The following is a 16,518-nucleotide window of genomic DNA, read 5'->3' as shown; positions in this document are numbered from 1 at the left end:
CCAAGGAGGCACCCGTGGGGGGGGGGGGAGACCCTGCTAGTGGGGTGATTGCACCCCAAACCCTCCCGCTTCGGAGGGGAGGGCCAGTGGCAGCAGCCCCACGGTGAACAGTTGCTCTGTCACTGTTTTCACGCTTCGTGCCATGGCGGCTGGAGCACACGCGTGTCTCGCACGTCCACCCCGGGCCTGCTGCGCCGCCATGCCGGGCAACGATGTCCACCCCAAAATGGAGGCCAGCGCTATCACGAATGCGCCCATAGCGCTGGCAGGTTGGCAGCAGCTTCTCGCAGCTCTGCCTGCGAAGGGTTCGTACCCCTAAAGTTTAGGAGCCTGGGGCCAGAAGCGCAGCCCTGCTCGCCTGCTTCCTTGGGTTGGTTTTGGAGACGGAAGGCTGCGATGGGTAGCAGCATGTTTGTGTGCGGTTGCAGGGCAGCCCGTGGGCACGGCCAGGCCGGCCCCTGCCCTGGTAAGACAAAAACCACTTGAACACGCAGCTCGGGTGGCGGGCAGCGGACAGACGGAGGCTAATCCCACCTCCGCGTTTGGGCTCCGTGCATCCCGGGGCGCTTCAAAGCGCCACGATCGCCCCCCGGCTCTGGCCCCGGGGCTCCCGGGGAGCCGCGGGGGGAGCCCTCGGCTGCCCACGGCGAGGGAGGGAGGAGGCGCAAGGGCCCCTCCGCCGGCCACAGTCACTGGGGGCTCCCCGGCTTCTGCTTCAGGGCTCGGGGCGGGGGGGAGAAAAAGGGGTTCGGGGGGCTTGTTGCCATGGAGATCAGCGCCCCGAGCGGGCGCTTTACCCCCCCCCCGCCCTTCCCCTCCTTCTCTAACTCTATAGGCCCGCAACTGGCAATGCCCCGCCCATACAGCGGGGCATTGTGGGAAGCAGAGGGAAATATGGCGGATGGTGAGGAACCGTAAGTGCGCTGTATGTGTGTGCTCGGCTGCCCCTTCCCTCGCTTCCCGGGGACGGGTGGGCCCCGGGGTCCCCTCTCCCTCCTCCCCGGTCTCTGTAGCGCGATACTGACCCTTCTTTTATTCTCTCTCTTTTAGGGAGAAGAAAAGAAGGAGGCTAGAGGAGCTGCTGGCGGATGGGTTAGTGCGGGGCTGCGGGTGAGCGGGCTCCGGGGCAGGCAGCGCTTGCTGAGGGGCGGCTGGTAGGTCAGGGCGAGCCGCAGCCCCGCGGGGAAGGTGCGGGCTGGGAGGAGGCTGCGGGGCCCGCGGGAGAGGGGCTGGCGGCCGCGGGTGCGCGGCCCGGGGGGAGGGAGGCGGGGGGGGGGGGGTGTCAGTGCGAGGAGGGGGAAGGCGAAAGGGTGCTTGAACAGCGAGGACTGGGGAAGAGGCGTCTTCTGGGGAGAGGACCAAGGGGCTCACCCGGCGTGGGGATGGGGGGTTTGCGGGCTTGGAGCTTGGCATGAGTAAAGGCTGGTGTGCTGGAGAGCTTTGTGACAGGAGCGGGAAGAGCTGTGTGGCCGGTCAGGGTGCTGGGGAGGGCCTCTAGCCTAGAAGCAGGTGACTAAACTTTGGCTGAAAATTAAAAATTCAGGCTGCAGAACAGTTGCTTCTGCTTATTAAAACCTTACATTCTATGCATCCATCTTAACGGCCTTGAAAACTAACGCTCAGAAATCTTTAACCTCATCTGCTTCCATCCCCTAACTATTCCCTTCCATCTGCTTGTGGCCCTCCTCCCAAAGATCACGAAGCAGACCTGCCTGCCTGAGCAGCGGACTCACAGGCTGCGCGTGTGTGTTTTGGGGTGAGGGTCACAACGTTCCTTGGGCATGTTGGATTGGGGGGGTGCATGCCAAGTCCCTCAGAAGCATGCTTTGGAGATGTGAAGGTGGCAGGGAAAAGTCTGGGCCTAACACAACAAAAAGGCTGTGGTGCTCTGATATTTTAAACAAAAAATAGAACTAATTTGATTAAATAAGAATTTTGTTAAACTCTTATAATATAGATACCTGGTAATGCTGTAGCAACACTTAAAAAACACTTAAAAAAGCTGTCTCTGAAGTTAAACATAAAATCTCAGCTTGAGTTATTGACGATGCTTTTCAGATCTCCACAAAGTCCAATCCTGTAGAAAACAAACTGTAGTATAATCACAAAAGTGAAACTAGATCTTACCATTTTATCCCTTATAAAGGAAAATACACATCTAACTAGAAAAGGAGTACTGCTGTCTGATGGTTGTTTATATGGACTGTATAAAAGGATTAAAAAAAAATTCTTAATGTCACCACACATAGGTTCTGCACTTGTTTCTGGAAAAGTTAAAAGTTACAATGTAGTCCATAGAAGCAATTACTATGATGTTTATTGAACCATTTTATTTGCGTGAGTGCTTAATACGCATCCTGAAAACTGGTATCCAGTAGATGAGCCCAGAGTTCAGTGGAGGGAGTGTCACATTTATTCACACTTTCCTAAAAACTAATTTTTGATATAAATTGTGAAAACTAGAGGAGATGCAAAAGTGCAAGTCACAAATCAAAAGACCTTCATGAATGCGAATAAATTTTGTAGATCTTATTTAACTGTTTATATGGTAATTTAGCTAAAGTCAATTTAACCAGAAATGGATTCAATCTGCAATCAAAATATAGGCAAATTATGATGTATTTATTATTGCACTTCAGTGAAGTTTTTCTCTGTTACTGGAAGTCTTTTGCAAAATTAATTGCCTCTAAGTTAAAGTTACTACAGATGTCTTGTGTTGTCCATCTTCTGCATTCTGTGAGGATAAAGGCATCCACTGTCTATATGTTTTCACTATATTTTCCTTTTTGAGATGAGTCATCAGGAAGTAATAATAAATTCTAAACATTACCCAACAAAAGTTATTGATACAAGAGTTCTTCATATTGCTTCACAAGAAGAAGCAAATAATGCTCCTTATCACTGATGATATAACCTTTCATACTTGGGATTGGCACGCTCTTTTATAACAAGCTTAGTTTTGTGTTAACGTAGAACATAATCATTCATACATATTGAGTGGCACTCCTGTTTAAAAAGGGAAGTGTATTCTGTTAAGGAAGGGCTTGTTCTGTGTAGGTGATGATCTTACATTAGAAAGTTACTTCAGAGAGCTGATTTTGAACTATTCCAGTAAGTCTCTTCACAGTTTAAACTTAGTTATGTACTACTAAAAGTGACCTGCAAAAGCAGAAAAAAGGTAGTGGAGTATTTGATGTAAAATTCTGTCCTGAAAATTTAAAAGAAGATAACTGCGAACATTCCTTTTTTCAAGTGAGACTGCTACCACAGACAGTCTCAGGAGATGACTGAAAGATTGGGGTGTTCTAAATTACATAGTAATAATTGAGGGTGAAGAGCATTCAAGGTTATTTTTTTTAACAGTTGTTTAAATAAACTACTATGAAGATTAGGAGGAGGAAGTGTTGGGGCATGTTAGTGTTATTTATTCAGTGCCTCACAACTGCAGTTACATACTGATAATCCTGAATGTGATTTATGAACTTAAGTGCCAAAAAAAGGATACAAGACTTGACTCTGATGAAAGAAAACATCACCCTCAAAATCTAAAGGGAAAACCACTTTTTCTGTGTCCCTTAAACATGAGGGAAATAAAGCAAAAAGGCTAGACCCTTTTTTCTCTTCAGGTCAACTTTTACTAGTAACAGCTAATTCAGTGGTATTTGTTGAAATGCTTGGGTTATTTCGCCTCTGTGCATATTTGTAGTATTGCTTTCTAGTTCCACAAATAAAACCCACCTATGCAAATGTCCATGCACATAATTTATATGCATAAAGAATATGCAGAGGCATTTGTATGAATGGTAAATAATTTAGGTATTTCTAAGATATATAAAGAAAAAACCCAACATTTTGGAGGTGTGGCTTTATCTCTATGATTTTGCAGCTGAATTTACTGTGTTCTGTGCAGAATGGCTGTTGATGGTGGGTGTGGGGACACTGGAGACTGGGAAGGTCGCTGGAACCATGTAAAGAAATTCCTCGAGCGATCTGGACCATTCACACATCCTGATTTCGAGCCAGGCACTCAAGTGAGAAACACTTACTTTAAATAAAAAATTTGTAGTGTGTGTTGCAAACTAATGTAAACAGTGTCATTACTTGACCACCAGCAGTGTATGAATACGAAAACTGCATGAAAAGCTTATATTTTAATCAGTTGAACATTATGATTCTAGAAGAACGTATTGTATTCTTTTTATAAGCTTGTATTTCTAAATTACAACTACGAGCTTGCTGTCATATATATAAATATATAACATATGAGTTGTGTTCTGTTTTTTGAGTTCCACATTAAAAGTAGCAGCATTTGTCTCTCCATTTTAAAGTGACTAGATACAGTGAGGAATTTCTTGTACATAAAGAAGGAATTAAGGTTAATTTGAGTACTCAGTGAGAAGTATGTTTAGTAGAGAAAAGTAAAATTTAAATTGTTTTAATTATTTCTTCTGCTTGCTTTTTTTGGTACATTTTGTTTCAGAGCCTGCAGTTGAATGTATTTTACCATTGCCTTTTTAATGTACAGTTACATTATTTACTAGTTTGAGGCTGGGGTGTAGTAGAACAGTTTGCAGAAGGCAGTTATATAGTTACAAATTCAAATTATTTTTGGCCAGCAATGTTGTCTGTTTGTTTAGATTTATTTTGTGTTATGTATCAGTAAAATATTTGGAGGAAGAAAACGTTATCTCCTAAACCAAATAATAATAAAGGGGGACTTTGCTTTTTTCATGGTCAAGATTATTATAAAGAGAATAGTGATACCAACAAAGGTCTTGCTTTTCTGTAAGTTGTGATATAGGAACTGCCTGAACTCAACAACTGATTAAAGTCCAATATGTAATTACTCCTGCAAGCACAATTTGTTTTATTGATCTAAGTTGCTTTATGTGACACTTAATAGGCACTGAAAATTTGTGGTAACACATTTATAAGGGTTATGAAGCAAAGGACAAATTATACTTTTTCCTATTTAGTGTATTAATTGATTGTTTTATATTTTCTGCAGGGTCTTGAGTTTTTGTTAAGCACATGTAAAGTACTAGTTATTGGAGCAGGAGGATTAGGATGCGAACTCCTGAAAAACCTGGTAATTACTTATTTTTCACCCTTTACTTCTTAGAATCTTCTTTTTTCCCTTGAGGAAATGATATTTTCTACTTTGCTAATTTGATATTTTTGATGTTATATAGCTACTAAATTTCAGAGTTCTAACCAAAATATATAAAATAAATGATGAGACAGACAACAAACTCAAAGAATGCACTTTGTTAATAAGCTTGAAAGGTGGTAGTCTAATATGTTGCATGCTATTTATTTGTCTGTCTTCAAGCTTGTCATGAGGGACAATATGGTGCTGTTTATGAAATGTACACAAAAGTTCACTTGCAGTCTTAGATATGGTCTAATGTTGATAATTTTCCCTAATTACCAGATCTAGAGAATTGAAGTAAACTAAGAACAAATCACGATCATAAAGATATAAGGAGTTTTTGTACTAAGTTTAGTATTAGCAGTCAAAGTTGAATTTAATTTCAGTTTATTTTGCATTTTTGGATTAATTCAAAGTGAGATTAGAATTGCTGGAATTATTTGCGTTCTTTCATAGTGAAATTAGTAGAGCCAGACTTACTGTGTCTGTGATGACCTTCACGTCTGTGAAACCCATTTGGCTGCCTTGAGTAGCGGCTCTCAGGTTTTCCAGTCCCTCAAGATCAGTAAATTAGAGGTTGTCTGCAGAGCCTGAACACTCCCTCAGAGCTGCATCTGTTTTGCTGAATTCAGTTTATGTAATGGCAGCTTTACTGAGTCAGACCAATGCACGCTATCCTGTATGGAAATGGCTAAGGAGGAATAGATAACAGTGTAAGAACAGGGAAAAAATACAACAGTACTTCCCTGGTGTACAGATTACCGGAAAGTATTCTGTACTTTTCTTGATACAGTGTTATTTATAATGGATTCTCTCACTGCGTTCTGAAAAGCAATTTTTAAATGTTTAAAATGCAGTCCTGGGGTCATGTGCTATCAGACACTTTCCCAATAAATGTGTATTATTTTAATTATCCTACCCTGTTAAAGTCGTTTTTATCCTCACAGATGCTTATATTTATCATAGTGTATCACTGTTACCATCCTGTTTGAGTTTGATAGTTTAGACTAATACTGTACTTTTCCATGCTTCTATTTAATAAGAAGAATTTATGTCCTTACTTATTTCATGAAGAATGTGTGGATTAATGTAGTAACTTAGTATAAAATAACTTTTTTCCTTAATTTATACTAACACTTATGCATTGGTGTACTTTACTATAGAATTTATGTGCTGTTATTTCAGAATTTCCACAGATTACCTCTAAGCTTGAGATGCTTGATATAGCAGTATATCAAGCCTCATTTAAAGCCAGGCATTCCAGATCCATTAATGTAGGGGTTTTACAGTTTCAGCACTTCTGTATAGTCTTGTTCTGGTTGCTGGTTTGTTACTGCAGTGTTTAAGCAGGATTTTACTTAAGAGACTATGACAGCTCCAAGGCAGTTTTATTTCTTTGGGAATTTAGTGCTGGTGAGTTTAACCTTTGCCCAGAGCTACTGTTTTATGGGTTTATTGGGACATAGCAAATTCAATCTGTTGATAGCTCGTTGAGAGGGAGGATTTGTATGGGATAAGGGACTTCACAAGTCTGCTGTATGTGCTCAGTTCCCATCTCCTCAGAAAGGTTTTAAGGTCATGATTTATTTTTATCATTTTCAGGAAGATAAGCTCAAAAGTAAATCTAGATTCTGTTCACATGTATTTGTGTCTTTGGGACAATGAATATAAATTCAATAAATACTCCAATCTGCATGTTTGTGATGGCCCAGGCTCACGCTTCAGCAGGCTCTCCCAGTCTGCTTTGATAATATTGTGAACAAAAGCTGAACATTTATCAATGAAACAAAATGACTGGTCAGCACCAAGGCTATCTGATAAGACATACAGAAATTCTTGCTGCTTTTCTTACAGAAACTAATTTATATTTTGAGATACTTTAGTCCTGTTGTTCATTTGTTTTATCAGTTTCCAGATACAGCATTTTCAACACTTATTTTCCGTGGGATGGGTCTGTTTATTCAGAAAATGTAAAATTAAAAGTTTGGAAGTCTTTATATATATCAAGATTGAGTCTTAAAGGAAGAAGTAGGGTACAGGACTCAGATTTTTCTTTGGAGTCACTTCAGAACTTCACAACACATTTCCTTTCTCTAAACCCAGTGTTTTACAGCATGTATTTCCTTATAACCACAATTCACATTGTTTTTTTGTGTGTGACAGATTTTATTATTTTCAGATCAGACCTTCAATACAGTTTTAAGACAATTTTACTTTCAAGTTATTTACTGAATCTATTGATGGCCTGCATGCGAAGAGAGATCATGCAGAACTTCTGTCAGAGGTTCCGCGTGTTCTTAGATAGTGAGGTGACTTTTTGTGTTTACATCCTCTTCCAGAATTGAATGCAGTGAGGAATGCTGGCTTATTTTGAGCTGTGATTTGAGGGTGTCCATATCAGACTCATGCCAACTGTGAATATAGTGAATGTTCAAAACCTTAAAATTTTAGAGGAATTAAACTTTTGTTTTTCTATTCCTGCCAAGCAAGGAAGTGCTTATGGTATTTCTTCTTCTGCATTTTTTTACCCAGTGAACACTTTTGATTTACTCTAGTTGTGAGGGAATACTGCAAATTCCCCTTATAGATCAGCCTACTGTTGGCTTCCCTGTGTTATGATTAGGTATGCTAAAGCAATATTGCATTCAGTAGAACATTGTCTTTGACCATTGAAATGTTACTAATTCCATCTGTCTAAGTATCAGCTTGAGCAACCCAACAAAATACATACTTTTAACAAACAGCCACCATATCCCTGTCTGCACAGGGAATAAAGAGCAAGTATGTTTTTCCTCCAAAAGTTACTGTTTTGACATGTAGGATGAATTCTGGAGCACTGTAAGCATTAATTTCCTGTTAAATGAGGTTGACTATCTTTTTTCACAGGCACTGTCAGGCTTTAGACAGATCCATGTTATTGACATGGATACTATAGATCTTTCTAATCTTAACCGACAATTTCTATTTCGGTAAGTGATATTTTCATGATTTGACTTTTGTGGTTTTTAAAAGTATGTAACCAAAATATGTGAATATGATCATTATTTCGCTTGAATGAGATGTCATTAAAAATTACTGAACTTTCATGTCACAATAGTACTTATAATTGAATAAATGCTGCATGTGATTCCTTGTGTTGAGATCCGTGGTGTCATAGTTTGTGCATGAAGAAAATTAACATACATTCCTTACCACTCAAATACAGCTAATGACTCATGGAAAAGATGGCACCAAAGAATAATGCAAACAGATTGAGATATCAATTCTTCTGGAACCTTTTCTCCCAAGCAAAATGGAAAATGCTTGCATTTCTTTTGGTGCTGGTAATTGTGGTTACATGGACATATTTCGATAACTTTGGGGCTCTCATATCTGATGCTTTACAAGGATGCTTTAATATTATCCATATCAATAACCTGACCTACAGTAACAGTCACTTAATTCAGTTTTGTGTAATGCATAGAGTCTGGAAAGATTGAATCTACTAAAATCATGCATTTGAAATTGCTTGGCTTTTTTCCCAGACCGAAGGATGTTGGGCGACCAAAAGCAGAAGTTGCAGCAGAATTCCTCAACAGCCGCATTCCCAACTGTGCTGTCGTAGCGTATCCTTTTACAGAGAAGTAGTAGCCCCGAAGGCTTCAAAATACCTAGAAAACTCTGTAGGTGGTAAAACTATCTAAAGTATTTTGCTGCCATCCTCTCGTTTCATACAGTAAAGAACAGATTAATTCAGCCACTGATTGAGAATTCTTTCGCAGTGATGTTAGCATACAGGAAACACGCATGAGGAACGAAGGCTAAACTTTAAGAAACTCTTTTGTGTGTTTCCACTGAGTCTTTATTCAAATGCAATATTGTAATTTTCACTGAGATACTAGAATTACAGGTGTATCACCAGTGTGTTTTGCGTACTGGTAGGAGGTCTTAGTTTATAAACACAAAGTAGCACTTACTGATACAGGACTTTGAGACCAGGTGTTCTGAGCTTCCTAAGTAGTTTGCCTGCTGGGTTTCCTCCTGTGTGTGTGTGTTACATTGTGCCCCTTGCTTGTTTTGTCAGATGCTACACCTGCAGCTGTGGGAATTTTGAATCTGTCAATCACTTAAGTTTTTTTTAAAAAAATTGTCATATAACAATGACACTAATAAATTAGATAATGTTTTGCCTTTAGTTTAGCAAATAGAAAACAGTCATCTTAACTACTTTATAAATATATTCCTTTACTGGGCTTACATTCAGACATTTTAAAAAGATTCAAGACATGGATGAAAGCTTCTATAGACGTAAGTGGTATTTGTTTGCCTGCCAAACACCCACTGTCACTTTAGGGGAACATTGCAGTTATTGCTGCTCGCTGCCTTTCTTGGTAGTTAGACTGCTGATTATTTTAGCCTTCTACAGTTTATTTACAAATAATGTTTTTTTCCCCCCTAGAGTTTCATATTATTGTTTGTGGGCTGGACTCTATAATTGCAAGAAGATGGATTAATGGCATGCTGGTAAAGTCTTCAACCTTTTAAAAACCTGGTTATTGTTTTGAGTATAGTTAATTAAAATTGATCAGATTTGTGTAGAATGTGTCATTAAAATGAAATGAGGGTTGTTGAAACTCACAGCTTTCTGTAGCTATTCCTGTTTTCTTTTTTTTTTTCTTTTTGTGAACTGAATTAAATGCATGCTCTCTTACCTGCCTTTTTCTTGAGGAGTGTTAGCCAACATTTGTGCAGTGCCTTGCAGGGGTAATTTCAAAGTTAGATTATGTTGTTTGTGGCCTTGTGCAGTCAGCTTTTGAAAACCATGAGAAGGGAGGTTGCACAGCTTCTCTGGATGCTCCCATTCTGAACATTTATTTTCATTCACCAAACACTAATTATTGCGCTGTAACTTGTAAATGTCATTTTTTTTGAGACCTGCTGCTACAGAGTAGTAGAAAGCTGGTCATTGAACTAGGTAGTTTTATCACTGTCAATTTGTTTATAAAGTAATGATCCTGAGTATTTACCAATATTTTTTTTAAAAAAAAAAACAACCCACACACAAACAACAAACCAAGAATCAAACCTCCAAATCCTCTAAACCAACCAACCATTTGCTCTGGTATACTATAAAGAAATAATAGCATTTATGAGGAAAGCAAGGCAGGGAGGAGGTGGAGCATGAAGGTTAGTAGATGAAGTCCTGTGCACTGACAAATAAGTAGTGTTTTATCCACTATGTACCCTTAAAATAAACTATATATTAAACATTCAATCTTGTGGTGTGCTCTTAAGATTCAAATTTTTAGGACTTTTTTTCTTCCTGCAACTTTTCTAAAAAAAAAAAGAACCCAAACAAAACAACAACAAAAAAAAAAACCAACAAACAAAACGAACAAAACCCAACAAACCCCCTCTACCTTTATTCGCTAGATGTCATTTTTACATTATGAAGATGGTGTACTGGATCCAAGTTCTATCATACCCTTAATAGATGGAGGGACAGAAGGTTTTAAAGGAAATGTTCGTGTGATTATTCCTGGTATGACAGCATGTGTTGAATGCACACTTGAGCTTTATCCACCACAGGTAATTTCAACCAGAGATACTCCTTTTTTTATATTCCTCTGATTTGCTTGTTTCTTTTCCTAGTGCTATATGTAATATATTACATGCTTTCTTCTGGTTTTCTTCCCCTGCCTACACCAGGTCAATTTTCCCATGTGTACTATTGCATCTATGCCCAGACTACCAGAGCATTGTATTGAGTATGTCAGGATATTGCAGTGGCCAAAGGAGCAACCTTTTGGAGGTAATTGCTATATTGCACTGGTGCTGAACTCCTTTTTTGTCCTTTTTTCCTTTTAACTAATTTGAGTTAGGTATACACAGCTACTTTTAATAAAAGAATCCTACCTTTTAACCTTATGTGGCTCATTGTTGTATTGCATCTAAGCCTCCTCTGACCTGGTGATGGATTTTCTCTTCTTGGACTCGCTCTCCAGTTCCATATTTGTTCATGTGTTTCTCTGTCTCTCATATTGCACAATGTCTTTCCTGACTCATAATGTAACCTGTAACAGTTCTATAAATATGTGAAGTTCAGGTAGTTTGTATATAGAATGTGTTAGAATTTAGGATGTTTGTAGAAAAGGTATTTTGATTATTTAAAGTGTCAAGTTTTAATAGCTTGATGGGCTATTAGTTTTAACCCAAATTAAAACAAAGGAATTTTCTTTAGACAAAAAGAACATTGTATTTCTGAAGAGCTCTCATAACTGTAACTTATCTCTAAATTCTTACCTTTATTGTAGAAGGTATTGCATTGGATGGAGATGACCCTGAACACATACAGTGGATTTACCAGAAGTCTTTAGAAAGAGCATCACAGTTTAATATTAAAGGTGTTACATACAGACTCACCCAAGGTAAGGGTATTTCACTAAATTTGTGGCATTTGCAATTAGGTTGGATTGGCAGTCTTTGTATTTATGGCTAAGCTGGCAGCTCTGCTGAGGAAGAAATAGTTCTTTTATCCTTTAACATCTTAAAACAGAAACAAGCAGCTTGTTTCCTGTGCCAGCACAAATATTTTTATGATGAGTCAGATGTTTAGGCATTCATGATGAATCAGAGGAACTTATCTGGGACAAAACTGAACATTCTTTTTGCCGTTTTATTTTTAACCTGGAGCAGCTCCATAGTTTACATTACACCATGACCACTTCTGCTGGGTCAAAAAGTATGAACAAAAGAGCATGATTGCCTCTTTTAGCAATAGCAACACTTTATGCCAGTTTAGGTTCGTTAAGACTGTAGCATCTGTTCTTTACTGCTGTGTATGCCTCTGTTCACATGCAAGTGCAGAATGCTGCCACTCATTTAATCAGCATTTTAAATGCTAACCAAATAGAAAAGAAGTGGAGAATGTCATACAGAATCTCCAGAATCTGTGGTGACTTTTATCTGTTTGTTGACTTCTAGTGCTGAGAATGCATTTGAAATGCTGGGCTTGAAATGCCACACTTGAACCTCAGTGTGTGCTTTTCTATCGAAAAAGGGCAAACTGATTCCTTCTGTGTCTTCCTCACATTCCACCTGGTGTATCGCAGATAGTCTTTCTCTTTGCAGCAGTTTATACTGGCTTCTCTAGTAGTATTTGGTACAGATAAATGTGAACTCCAGTTATGAAACATAATTATGTACATGCAAATGGCTGCATAGTTTTCAGCATTTGAGGATGGCGTCATTATAAAGTACATAGCAGAAAGAAGGCAAAGAGAAAAGTTTTGTTCATGTTTTCTCAAGTAGGAGGGGATATAAGTCAATAATGAGAAGTCAGAGGAACTTCAGACCACTTAGGAATTTGCTGTCTTTTTGGCAGGCCTGAAAAAAGAGAGAACCTCCTTCTTCCTGATGTACAGACTTGTATGCATAGGAAATCTTGCTTTATATCAGTGTATGTACTATGCTGTTTGACTGGATGGGCTCAATAAAAAGAATTGGATGAAGATGCCAACACAGTTTGGCAAGCCTGTTCTTGCAGAAAGAATGCCAAACCCAGATATCTTTCCTTCATGTATTTCTCCAGTTAAGCAGGAATAGAATTGTGTTTTAAATTAATTTCCAGTGCTAAATACAGAATACTTGTTTTCAGAATTTGTTCACAAGTTCTCTTTGTGCAATACCTTCTTTTTCTCAACATGCTTGATCCATTCTTAAAATAAAAAAAATGCCAAAGTACTTGAGCAGCATGCCGTTATACTTTATTGTTACAGAAATTCCTGGAAACTGTTTAAAGTACATTTGGGTACACCCTTCTGTAATTATTCTGGGTAAAAGTTGTCTCTCAATACAGTTTCTTGGAAAAGACAAAGCTGCATGTTTTGTTTTTACAGGGGTGGTTAAACGAATTATTCCAGCAGTAGCTTCTACAAATGCAGTAATTGCAGGTATGCTAAAAGAACTCATTTCACTTCTGCTTTACAAACTTTAGTTTTGTAAGGCAGTGGTTTGGAATCCAGAACTCGGGGAGGATAATAGTAATTTTTAAATGGGTCTGATTTATTTTTACAGTCTTATTTCTGTTTTCCATAGAGAAACTGCATGTGACTCTAAATATTAAGCTCATGTATGACTGTAGGAGTGAGCAAAAGCATTTGAGAGTCGAGGAAAAAAAAAAAAATTGGAAAACATGGTATAAAAGCTTAACATAGTCTCAGATTAGTCCCCGAGGGACTTACATAATCAATGGTGCTAATGCATAGAGCTACCAGCTACCTTCAGATGTTTATTTTTCTCTTTACAGATTATTATACTTGGTATTTTTTTTGTTACTACTTCTTTAGTACAACTCTGTGCACTGATGTCTGCATGTTCTGAGATAGAGCTAGAAAGTGAATATATTTTTTTTTCTCATTCCAGCTGTTTGCGCCACTGAAGTTTTTAAAATAGCCACGAGGTATTTAATTTCTTATTAATAACATACATGTTTTCCAACATAATGACATTTATTAACGCTAGCATATTTGTCATTATAGTGCATACATTCCTCTTAACAACTACTTGGTGTTTAATGATGTGGATGGATTATACACATACACATTTGAAGCTGAAAGAAAGGTTAGTGCAATTAAAGGCTTGCAGTGTTGTTTCCTTGATTTTTATTTAATTTATGCAGTTTGTGTGTATTTCTGAAACCCAATATTGATTTTTTTGGCCCCTAGCACTGATTAATAATATTTCTGAAGTTTTAAAAGCAGAAACTACAATGCTATTAGTCTGCTACTTCTCCATAGTATTGTTTTTAGCATGTAGGAATTTTTTTTCAAAACTTCTGTGAATTTGGGGTCTAGTAGTGATGGCAGTGGCTGTCTGTCCCTGTAGAGTAGCAGGGCTGTTTATCTTCAGATCAACAGATGTTTTATTTGATGTCCTGGTAATTAAACCTTTTCTTCTACCCATCAGTTTACCAAAAACTATTGCATAGCATAGGTAATGGCATATTTAATTTTTGTCTGTTTAGCCAGAGTTCCTTAATATGTGGAAAAATAGCTTCTGGTATAGGAAGGTTCTTCAGACAGCTATTTCTGTGGTGTCTGTTGGTACAACATTGGTATCTCAACTGTTTCTGTTCTGCTACCTGAAGATGAATACTTGACTTTCAAAAAAGTGAATGCTGAAGATTTCCCCAGTAAGACAGGAAATGTGGTTTACAAAATAAGATACGCAATCTTAAGAAGACTTATAATCAAATCTCCAAAAGAGGTTATGACAACAAGTGATTTGAAAGTCTCTAGTATCAAATTTTATGTTAGATTAAATTTGTACTTCGTAAATACTTAGTTGCTGCTGGAAGCCAGTCAAACAGTGACAGACTTATCGAGGAATTGGGTTTTGTCATTATTATTTACAACAGTATTAATATTCCTAGAGCTAAAACATTAAAAAACCCCACAGACATACAAATAGTTCTGAGTTCCTATTAGCAGCATTTTAAAAATCGTACTTATCGTAATGTGCATTCTTGTGATACTTTGTTGTAGGAGAACTGTCCAGCCTGCAGCCAGCTACCCCAAAACATAGAGATTTCCCCATCAGCTAAATTGCAGGAAGTCCTGGATTACTTGACAAATAATGCTTCATTGTAAGTGTGCAACTATTCTGACTTAGTTCATAATTTTTGATAGTTTAGTGTTTCAAAAAGGTAATTTCTGAATGTATTTTTACTCAATTGTCTGTTTGTTTTTTTTTTTTTTTTTTTTAATGTTTTATATTTAGGCAAATGAAATCTCCTGCAATCACAGCAACTATGTATGGAGGAAATAAAACACTTTATTTACAGGTAATCTGAACATACATAATTGTCCTTAAAAATCTTTATTTATTTAAATTTACTTTCCTGAATTTGAAAGGAAATGTTTTGGTCTTTTTTTTTTTTTTTTTTTTTTTCAGACAGTAGCTTCAATTGAAGAACGAACAAGACCAAATCTTTCCAAGACACTAAAAGGTATCATGCAGTTGTCACATGTAGATTTTCAAGATACTGCTCTAGACAGGAAGTCAATCAGTTTCATCCCTCTGTATGGCATGTTTAGCTTTATTTTTCACTGTGCTGTAGAATGTACTTCATTATCCTTTTATGTGTAATATACCTTTCTCAGGTTGCACAGGGATGAGCTTTGAGTTGCTCAAATGTGAAGTCTGGGCAGATGCAGAGAAAAACATTGTGACAAAGCAAGCTGATGATATAAATTAAACATACTTCAGTGGTGTTTTATATATTTCTTGACAAAGTCTGTTAGTTTCTTGGTTGAATTAGTTGAGTATTAGTTTAGCTACTGAGCTGTTTGCAGCTTTATTTCACTGTATTTATGGTTTGTGGGAATCACACTCATAATTTTTTTTTTTTTTTTTTTTTTTTAAAAAGACAAACCACATGGGTTTGTTGTACTTACGCTTTTCTTTCTGTTTCAGAACTGGGGCTTGTGGATGGCCAGGAACTTGCAGTTGCTGATGTTACCACACCACAGACTATGTTGTTCAAGCTTCACTTTACGACTTAATTTATTCATAAGTAAACTGCATATACAGTGGGAGACATCTGTACTCACCTTGTAAAACAAATGTACTCTGTGGGTGTTAAAGCAGCTAAAATGTTGATGTTAGTACTAGCATTGTTGAAGGTTAGGTAATACAAATGAATCACCATATTTCAGAATTGTACGTAGAAGCCAATATTTGGTGGATTATATTTGTATAAACGCTTATTAATGTACAGAACTGATGTATAGGAATACACTTTTTTTTTGCAGTATTTGTTGTCAAAATGTTGATGCTAATATACTTTCAGACACATGAAAACTTTAAGGTGTCCAAAAGTCTTGTTTTCAACATGAGTGCACACATGTAAGCAAAAAGAAGACCCTTTAGAAAGAACCACAGTCATCTGGTTTTAAATTGTAGCACTCCCATACAATTGCTGAGTCACCTTAAACGCAAAAGAGGGCAGTAGATTAAAATAAGCATTTTCCTCTTTTTTCCTATTGGTTTGATCGATTTTATGAAAAGTGTTAAGTATGGAGAAGATTACTTTGTTTATAAGCAAACACAACCGGACAGAATGATCAGCTGTACATGAAAATACAGACACCCCCACTCGCAGTCCCCAGGCAGCCACTGTGCACAGTATTGTTCAAGTATCATTGGTGCTGTTCAGGTATTTATTAATAAACAATCATAAAGACACCTTAGTTTGTGGCTTATCAGTGGATGGTCAAGAGTGTTTATAACCTTGATGAAAAAATCTAGGCCATCGTTTGGCTTCTTTAGTCAAAGACCTTGCAGTGGGTAGTGCTGGATACCTCAATGTGAATTCTCTCGTTTTA

The 16,518-nt window shown here is 38.0% G+C and overlaps 1 protein-coding gene across 6 annotated transcripts; it reads left to right on the top strand.

The window, feature by feature from the left end:
* The first annotated feature begins 852 nt into the window (after positions 1–852).
* Positions 853–16,378, top strand: UBA3 (ubiquitin like modifier activating enzyme 3). 6 transcript variants are annotated; one of them, XM_042799342.1, is made up of 18 exons: positions 853–914; positions 1,051–1,092; positions 3,911–4,031; positions 5,009–5,089; positions 8,039–8,121; positions 8,677–8,757; positions 9,396–9,439; positions 9,591–9,655; positions 10,565–10,720; positions 10,841–10,943; positions 11,446–11,559; positions 13,030–13,083; positions 13,556–13,592; positions 13,672–13,753; positions 14,677–14,777; positions 14,912–14,975; positions 15,086–15,140; positions 15,608–16,378. In XM_042799342.1, the coding sequence occupies exons 1-18, from the start codon at positions 895–897 to the stop codon at positions 15,694–15,696; spliced, it is 1,392 nt and encodes a 463-aa protein (XP_042655276.1). In that variant the 5' UTR covers positions 853–894; the 3' UTR covers positions 15,697–16,378. The 6 variants fall into 6 exon arrangements, with proteins under 6 accessions (XP_042655276.1, XP_042655277.1, XP_042655278.1 ...); XM_042799344.1 differs by having other exon boundaries at positions 864–925; XM_042799345.1 differs by having other exon boundaries at positions 886–904.
* Positions 16,379–16,518: the final 140 nt, after the last annotated feature.

Source organism: Tyto alba, unplaced genomic scaffold (assembly GCF_018691265.1).
Source record: "Tyto alba isolate M040663 unplaced genomic scaffold, T.alba_DEE_v4.0 Super-Scaffold_3, whole genome shotgun sequence".
Lineage (NCBI taxonomy): Eukaryota > Metazoa > Chordata > Aves > Strigiformes > Tytonidae > Tyto > Tyto alba.
This window is presented reverse-complemented; position numbering and strand designations above follow the sequence as displayed.

Coding starts and splice junctions, on each gene's coding strand:
- UBA3 (XM_042799342.1), top strand. CDS start 895: ATGGCGGATGGTGAGGAACC. Junction 5,090..8,038: donor GCGAACTCCTGAAAAACCTG/GTAATTACTTAT, acceptor CTTTTTTCACAG/GCACTGTCAGGCTTTAGACA. Junction 9,656..10,564: donor GATGGATTAATGGCATGCTG/GTAAAGTCTTCA, acceptor TTTATTCGCTAG/ATGTCATTTTTACATTATGA.